The sequence below is a fragment of the Monodelphis domestica genome, chromosome X, assembly GCF_027887165.1.
Source record: "Monodelphis domestica isolate mMonDom1 chromosome X, mMonDom1.pri, whole genome shotgun sequence".
NCBI lineage: Eukaryota > Metazoa > Chordata > Mammalia > Didelphimorphia > Didelphidae > Monodelphis > Monodelphis domestica.
The window spans coordinates 86,968,500-86,977,526 of NC_077235.1; the positions used below are offsets into that span (position 1 = coordinate 86,968,500).

At 49.9% G+C, this 9,027-nt stretch overlaps 1 protein-coding gene across 1 annotated transcript; it reads right to left on the reverse strand.

The window, feature by feature from the left end:
• Positions 1-4,451: 4,451 nt before the first annotated feature.
• Positions 4,452-8,557, reverse strand: LOC100023164 (olfactory receptor 3A1-like). The gene has a single exon (XM_056808856.1). The coding sequence runs from the start codon at positions 8,236-8,238 to the stop codon at positions 7,255-7,257; it is 984 nt and encodes a 327-aa protein (XP_056664834.1). The 5' UTR covers positions 8,239-8,557; the 3' UTR covers positions 4,452-7,254.
• Between the last annotated feature and the right edge of the window lie 470 nt (positions 8,558-9,027).

The window sequence follows — 9,027 nt, forward strand, 5'->3', positions numbered from 1 at the left end:
GGACCAGTTCTGATGTCACATAGAACTGTCACATGACAGTTCTATAAGTAAACGATGAAATGATTATAGATGATTGGATGTATTCAATTATTAAATAATTATAGTCTGGTCCACGAATGGCGTGGGAATAATTATACAAAGATAAAGGTGTTTGTGAACAAAGATGGAAGGCTGCTCATTCGCGTGCTTCAAGTCAGAACCCTCTTCTGGCTTTATGGAAGGAATAGAAGTTCAGCTCAATCAGTTACCTTCGTGGAGAATAATTGATGAGTTAGCTTCATGGGAAATCTGACTTGGGGTTGTTAGCTGAGCTTAAAACCTATCTGCCCGGTGTGTCTCCGAAGGCATGAAAACTACTCAAGAGCTGACTTTAAGATGTTCCCACTTAGTACAATCGAATATCATGGACTTCTCCATTAGTGTTAAGGCAGTTTTCCTGAACAACCTGGAAGGATCTATGAGAAAGACACTCTCCACATCCAGAGGAAGAACTGTGGGAGCAGAAACCCAGAAGAGAAACACCTGCTGGATCACGTGGGTTGAGGGGGTAGGATTGGGGCTGGAGACTCTAACGATCATCCTAGTGCAAACATCAACCGCATGGAAATAGGAAGATGTTTTCGGGGGCCAGACATCTGGGACTCCGATGCCAACATGCTGGTTAAGTGATTATCAGAAGTGAATTCTTACTAGGTTATAAGGAAGGTTGTTGTTATTGGATGTTGGTGATCATCATTACAGGGCTTTGGACTTTGGTTTCCTAGTTCTTATGTTTACTGGGTTTTCTTTTTTTTTTCACTGTTTATTTTTTTTTGAAAATTTTATATTTAATTAGTCAATTTATTTAGTTAGTTATTTTGTAATGCTATGTATTTAAAAACATGCTTCTGAATAGGAGTCCATAAGCTTCCTGCACAAAAGTGGCTAAGAATCCTGATTTACATCGGTATCACCTTAAGGCAAACCTTTCTTCTAACTAACCCAAAAGGAATCATGTACTTGAAAACAAACAACAAGAAATGCCACACTGAGTCAGACCAATGACCCCAATCGAGATTCTGTTCATATATAAACAAAAAATCCACATGAAATCCAAAGTTTGGATTACTGAATCAGTGATTCAGTAAGTTATACTTGTTGGTAATAACAAAAATTATATAGCAACATGCAATGACTTTATTATCAGAAATGAAATTTAAAAAGAAGGGATTCTTTATTTCATTTAAATGCAGACTTTGTGTTTCACATAAATTACTTAATTAGTCAATTTAGAACATTTTTCTTTGGTTACAAGAATCATGTTCTTTCCCTCCCCTCCCCCCCACCCCTCCCATAGCCATTGCACAATTCCACTGGGTATTACATGCGTCCTCGATCAAAATCTATTTCCATGTTGTTGGTGTTTGCATTAGGCTGATTGCTTAGAGTCTATAACCCCAGTTGTATCCCCCTCAACCCATGTGATCAAACAGATGTTTTTCTTCTATGTTTCTGCTCCCACAGTTCTTCTTCCTGAGTCCCTCAGAATTGTCCCGGATCATTGCGCTGCTGTGCAATGACGAGAAGTCCATGACATTCGATTGTACCACAGTGTATCAGTCTCTGTGTACACTGTTCTCCTGGTTCTGCTCCTCTCACTCTGCATCACTTCCTGGAGGTTGTTCCAGTTCACATGGAGTCCCTCCACTTTATTATTCCTTTGAGCACAATAGTATTCCATCACCAACATATACCACAATGCGTTCAGCCATTCCCCAATTGAAGGGCATCCCCTCATTTTCCAAGTTTTTGCCACCACAAAGAGCGCAGCTGTGAATGTTTTTGTACAAGTCTTTTCCCTCATCATCTCTTTGGAGTAGAAACCCAGCAGTGCTATGGCTGGATCAAAGGGCAGACAGTCTTCAAGAGCCCTTTGGGCATTTTACTGGGTTTTCTTGTTGACCTTGCTGGTATATACATCTTCTCTCTAAAATTGGTGCCTTCTAAATGGCTTGATCTGTAACATGCCTTGGTTTACATATAAAGCCTATTTCACAGTCAGGCTCCTTGGGGGGTACGGGAGGTTATGTCTCTGGGTATCGAAGTGAGCTCAACTTTGTGACATTGATGGAAAAATGTGATCCTGATTGGCGATCCACAGTACACTTGTTCACCATTGTGACTTGAAATCCCCTAGTCTATAGCTACTGATGCGCCAATGGACTTGGCCCAAACAACAGAGAATAGGATGATGCCATCTGGGACAGAAGACTGAATGTGGCACCGAACGATACGCATTTTGTCTTTTTGGTCAGTCGTTTCCATGTATGTGGTCAGCACCACGTGGGGGAATTATCAAAAGTCATATCGGCTCTGTGGCCCATTGTTCCTAGTCCTGCTGGTTAAGCAGTGTTGGAGGGAGGTGTCACTCTGTCATGTAGTCAACAGTACAAACCAGTACTATGTGTACCTAGAAACTTACATACTCCCACCTTGGGGAGAAACAGATGCAAGGGCCCCTTTGGCAGCCCCCAGCAGTTATTTGCTGATCTCAAGTGATCAGCCTGTCAACACATTGCTACACTGACGTACTTTAAAAAACTCTTTTTAATTCTCTTTGCCCTGAATGTTGCCCGAGTGTATGAGGGCAAAAGCCCAAACAAGGAACAAGATCCAGTGACCAGCATGCTTTTTTCACTTGAGCACCTTGCTAGTGAGAAGCAGCGTGGCATAATGGAAGAGCCCAATGGAGGAGTCAGGAAGACTTTAATTCACATCCAGCCTCAGACCCACACTGGGTGATCTTGAGCAAATCACTTCATCTCTCAACGCCCTGGGCAACCCCAAGACCTTGGTGGGGTTTCCTCCCTGGCAATTCCCCAAGCCAGTGAAATCACAGGCCCAGAGAGAAAGAAGGTGGCCAACCAACCCAAACTCCCAATCCTTTGCTTTTGGTTCAAGTAACTAACCACATGCCAAATTGCCTCTCTGTCACCCTCTAGTAGAACACAGGAAGCCCAGAGAGCCTAGTGGATACCGCAAGGACTCCTCTGTGCTTCTGACCTCAAGAATGTCACATGGCCAGGAACAACCCATACCTGCTAAATGGACAAGGATGGCATGCATGCTCCCTATTTTTGAGATCTGCATAGACAACCCTCCCAACCTTAGGCATCCTCCCTTCTGCCCAGCTTTCTGTCCTTATGTGGCCAGCTTTGCCTGTAAAGGTAGATAGACTAGACTCTCCTCTCCCTGGAGAAGATGGGGGCCTCTTGCCTCCTGGCCATTCGGCTTTCTAAGGAAGCTCATTGTTTCTTACAGGTTTGTTGGGGCCTGGTTATGGGTGAGGTGGGAAACCGTGAGGCTGAACATGGCCACTCCTTCATTGCTTGCCCACGACTCAAGTTCTTCCCAGCCTGGCTTCTCATGAACCTACCCTCTAACCCAGTTGTCCCAGACGCCGTTCCCTCTATGTGACTTTTCCAGCTCCTGCCTCAGTGCTGGGAATGCTCTCCTTCTTCACCTCTACCACTTCCCAGAGGGCCCTTCTCTGGATTCTGCAGTTGTTGGTACCCTCTTTCATCTCCCCCTCCCTCCACCAAGTGACTTTGGATTTCTACTTTCTACAGCCCTGTGTATCTGGTCTGCCTAAAACAGTGGCCTAGTGGGCACCCAGTGGGGGGTTGATAAATGGGATTATGTTGTGTCAACTTGAAATCTGGACACCCCACGTTTACACCTGTCCCTTGAGAACCTCCATACCAGGCACACCTTAGAGACTTTGGGTGGGAACAGTGGACAGAGTCAAATGCTGAGCTTGTCTGTGCATGCTTGCCATACCAAGTTCTCCAGAGGGTGTAAAAGACCCCCAAGTTCTGTCCCTCTTCAGAGGATAAGATAGCGCAGGGCATTCTCCCAAGGATATGTTCCCAGAGTCCCCAGTGTGTAGTCCTTGGTGCCAGGCTCTGCATTAGAGCTGTCCCCCTCCTGATTATAGACTTGGGTTTTCTGACTACTTTAGTAGTTCTGTGTCATTTCCAAGTTAACACTGGTCTGCAGAGGTGGTGCCTTGGGAAGCTGGGCTTGGGCTCAGGGTCCACACAGCTGGCCACCGGCCATTGGCTCTGAAATGAACTTTGCCTTCATCTAGCCCAATGATGGAGAGTTCTAAAGCTGACATTCTTAAAGTTACAGAGATACCTGCCTCGGGGGCTCGCTTGTGCCTGGATTCTGAATGGTTACCTACTATCCATTGCTACTTAACGGGGCCCTCACTGGTCTTAGCCTCAGCCTCCATGGGAATGAAAGCAACTTCCTGGGTCACCGTGGATCTCTCCCCGGGAGCCAGATCTCTTGGGATCCAAATGTAGATTTCCTGCCGAGATGGAGAAGAAGATCTCTCCCTGGGCCCTCGGAGGCAGATTTAGAACTGGGAGTGATGGCCCTGGAGAGAGTGCTAGAGATTCCCTGGTCTAAGCCCTTTGTTTTAGAAAGGCAGCCGTCATGCGTATGCCTGCATGGATGCAACCTGGACCTACGGGGTCCTTAGCTCAACTCCCCCCTGAGTAGGCCTCCCCTCAGTCCACCTGCTAGTACTTCTCCTCGGGGTCTTTCTGATGCTATTGGCTCGAGCCTCCATCCAGAAGGCTTCACCTCAATGGCACACGGACTGCGCTAGTGTTTAGCATTCCGATATAATGTGACCAATGAACATCCATTCGCTTTGGCCGCAGAGATATTTACTGAACAGGTAGAGAAAGAAGAAAGGAGAAACACATTCCCCGAAGCAGGGCCACAGTCCCAGCCGCTCCCAGAGACCAGTGTCTCCGTGCCTACTCCCAGATGGCTGGACTCCCTCCAACAGGAGGCTCCAGGCTTCCGTCTTCCCTGCAAACTCTGTGCTTAGATGCCCGCTACTCTCCAGCTCTGACACCCTCAAGGTGGAAACCTTGAGTTAAGTTTGCTCTCATGTTAGTGTGGAGTAGCCACCACTGGGACAAAGCAGCAGTGGCGGCGGCAGCAGCACCAGCACCAGCAGTAGCAGCAGCAGCAGCACCACCACCAGCAGCAGCAACCTGTAGACCTAGGGAAGAGAATGGGTCCTTGGTGTTCTCATCACAGACACTGGGCAAGCAGCTATGTGGCTGGATAACTGGGACGTACACCCAGTTCTGGCAGTCCCCAAAGGCTGAAGTCCCGTCACGTTTACAATATGCATTTGTTTGGAAGAGTAAGAGTTCCTGTTTCTATGCTGCCCTAACGTGTGCTTATGCTTCCAGACAAGGAAGTCATGCTTTAGGTCTCCGAGGAGACTGAGGGCCCAAGATGTCGGCTACCTCGCCCCAATCACATAGCTAGAGTGCCAGGGACAGGGCTAGAATTTGTCTTTTGATTGCAAGTCAGTGTCTCTTCCGTCATCCAGTCGCTCCCATGACTCTTGAAGCGTTGGTCCTGCCTGCAAAAGCACAGTAGCAAATTGTACCCAGTCTTCCCCTCCCTGAATCCCGGGAAAATCAAGCCAGTGATCTCCTTGGAATAAGATCAGATTTGTGGAAAGAACTCAGCATAGTGCCTGTCTCTTTCTCCCCTTCTCCAATCCTGTTCCTGAGCTGCTGTGTGTCCCTAAGCAGGTCACTTACCTTCTCTAGCCCTTTGTAAAATGAAAAACCCAGGTCTGGGCTCAGCAGAGTTAGAAGAGAGAATGAAGGAGTCTTATCACAGTCAGGAAGGCAGGGCAACTGGCTATGGAGAGCAGGAAGAAAGCAAGCAGCCATTGCTGGGCCGTGCACGTGGCCTTGCTGAGGAGGCCAGCATGGAACAGGAGAGCTCACCCAAATGTCTGGGTCTCAAAAGCAGCTTGAGTTCAGGCTGGGCTGGCAGGAGGGAGAGCAGGGCCCCCGGGAGATGAGTTACCGAGTTACTGAGCGCCTTTCACTGGGCGTCCCTGGTGATGAGCTTTTGCACTGCCAACTAGATTCCGCAGGGCTGGAAAGCCCCAATGGCTTTCTCTGCCCTCCATCCTAGCTTGGTCCTTAGCCTTCCGAGCCGCTCTTTCAGGCATACCTGCGGCTGAGGCCCGTCAAACGCCGCAGGGAACAACCAAGCAGCTTTAGGGAAGCAACGCTCACCGCCCCAAGGACTGGCCTGTTGTTATGGGGGATCCCCATCCCCACGTTAAGAAACCAACCGGACACAGGAAAATCTAAGGTGTACAGAAGCAGGCATTGAGAGGCCACATCGCTGGAGCTCCCACCAGGGGCCTTTCAAAGCAGCCCACTCTGTCTTTTTTTCGTTTCCTTTTCCATTTTCTCCACAGTCACATGATTCTTGTTGTCCTGTTGTCTCCACCCCCCCCCCCCCGGGTCATACATGGATGATCATTCAGATCCCATTCCCAAGTTGTTTGTTTTGTTTCCCATACCCACATCAATCCAATGGTTTTCGGCTGGGTTTCCGCTCCCACGGTTCTTCCTCTGGATGTGGAGAGCGTTCTGTCTCCCAAGTCTCTCAAAGTTGTCCTGGATCATTGCATTGCTGCTAGTAGCAGAGTCAATTACATTTGATAGCAGACACTCTTTCGAAAGACAAGAAGCAAGAGGCAGGCGGAGAGTCACAAAGACTGGTTTCGAATCCGGCTTCTGACATAGAGTGACTGTATGACCCTAGGCAAGTCCCTTAGATTCTCAATGTTGCAGAGCAGAGGTTGGCCTGCTTTGGTGGAGGGAATTTCCTCACCAAGAAATCTAGGGCAATAAAATCATAGGTCAAAAAGTCAATGCCGAGATGCTGCCAAGTTTTAAAGATGTGCCAATCTCAGAGAGGCATCCTAGAAGGTTTGAGTGCTACTTCTGCTGCTTACTAGCCATGTGCCCAAGGGCAGCCACTTCCCTTCTAGGACCCCATTTATGTGTCTGTACAATTGGGGCCACTAGATGGTGCTGCAGTGGACAGAGTGATAAAGTTAGGAAGACTCATCTTTCTGGGTTCAACTTTCTCCTTAGACCCTTCCTGGCTGTGTAATCTTGGGCAAGTCCTGTAACTTGCCCTGTTGGCCTCAATTTCCCCATATGTCAAATGAGCTGGAGAAGGAAATATGGCCAACCACTTCAGGATCTTTGTCAAGAAAACCTCAGATGGGATCACAGAAAGTCAGACGTGACTGAAACCACTCGCCGTCGCCGAATGAATAGATGTGGGGAAGCTTGAAGGCTCGGACTCTGTGGGCCCTAAATGGGTTTGGGTTGTCCTTCCGCATTGCTCCCGCTGCCCCGTCTTTCACATGGGTTCCTCCCTTCTCAGCACTTTGTACACTGCCCTCTTGACTTCCTTGTTGCGCATGCTGTAGATGATGGGGTTGAGCATGGGTGTAAGGATGGTATAAAGCACCGAGAAAACCCGGCTCCGTGTCCTGGAGTAGGCGGAGCTGGGGAGGATGTAGCAGAGTACAGAGGTGATGTAGAAGATACAGACCACAGTGAGGTGGGCGGCACATGTGGAGAAAGCTTTGCGGCGGCCCTCGGCTGAGCGGATCCGAAGGATGGCGACTGCCACATTGAAATAGGACACCACAACCAGAGCACAGGGGAGGAGGGCCACCAAAAAGCTGAAGAAGAAAAGGCCCAGTTCATTGGGCTGCGTGCTGGAACAGGCGAGCTTGAGGAGTGGTGGCAAGTCGCAGAAGAAGTGAGTGATCAGGCGGGGCCCACAGAAGTCAAGCCTGGTTGCCAGGAGCGTGTGGGTGAGTGCATTGGTTAGTGCAAGCAGGCAAGAGACTGAGGCGAGGATTGTCCGGGTCCGGGGCCCCATGAGGACCAGATAGTGAAGTGGCCGGCATATGGCAGCATAACGGTCATAGGCCATGGCTGTGAGTAGGAAGCACTCCCATGGCGCCAGGAAGTGGAGAAAGAACATTTGGGTAAGACAGGCCCGGTAGGACATGAGCTGCTCTGTGGCCAACAAGTGTGCTAGAATCTGAGGCACACTGTTGGACACGTATGCAGCGTCGAGCAGCGAGAGGTTGGCCAGAAAGAAATACATGGGCGTGTGGAGCCTTCGGTCCAGGGCAATGAGGCTGGCAATGCCCAGGTTTCCAGCCAGAGCCACGACGTAGATCAGCAGAAAGACGGTGAAGAGCACCGGCTTCACATCCGTCACATCCGTCAGGCCCTCCAATAGGAACTCCAAAACTGGAGTCCCGTTTGCTCTGGGCAGGGTGCCTGGGGTCCTCTCCCCCATGGACAGCGGAGCCTGTGGCGACATGGTTGGGGGTGGGGTGAGGGAAGGGAGGTGGGTTCGAGACCGGCAGGGGAGGGAGGAGGAGGATGCCAGTTAGATATAGAGAAGGCTCTCTGTTCTCTGCCCAACTGAGGGGGTGATGACCTCTTCTTCCTTCACACATTGCCCAGGGACAGGAGATGGTCAGAACTACCCTCCCCTACACCTCTGCTGCTGACAATTCTTCCTTCTCTCGAGCTGGACCACCACCCTGCCTCCCTGTGTCACCCTCTGACATCTCAGACCCATGGGGAGAAGGGAAAATGGGTGTCGGGCAACATGGAAGGCAGGAAAGTGGAGCTCGCCCCCTGGGGGGACAAGGGTAAGCCAGTGACTCCAATGCTCTGGAGTGAGTGCCAACTCTGTACAGAACAGGAAGGAGATGGATGGGCTTTGGGCTGGACTCTGGCCAAGTCCTTGCCCTTCTCTCTGCTTTCTGGTGTTTGTCCTTTGTAAAATGGCAATGGGGGGCTAGGCTAGGCTAGTCAGCCTAGCAGCCTAGACGACTGCTAATCTCCTGGTCAGTCCTAGCCATCTGGAAGCCAACGTGGCCTCGGGCTCTGCCCTCACCAGCTTTAAGACCTTCCCTGGCCCTGCTCTGCCAGAATGGCACTCCCTCTGGCTCTTCTTGTTCTGGACTGTCCCGTCTGGGTGCGTGGCAAGTGGCCCCTTCCTGGAAATCAGCCCTACTCAGGTGCCTGGATCAGTGGCGCTGCTATCGCAGGTTGCTCACCCAGGATTGCTGTCCTTGCCAGCTCTCACTGTCCATCTCGC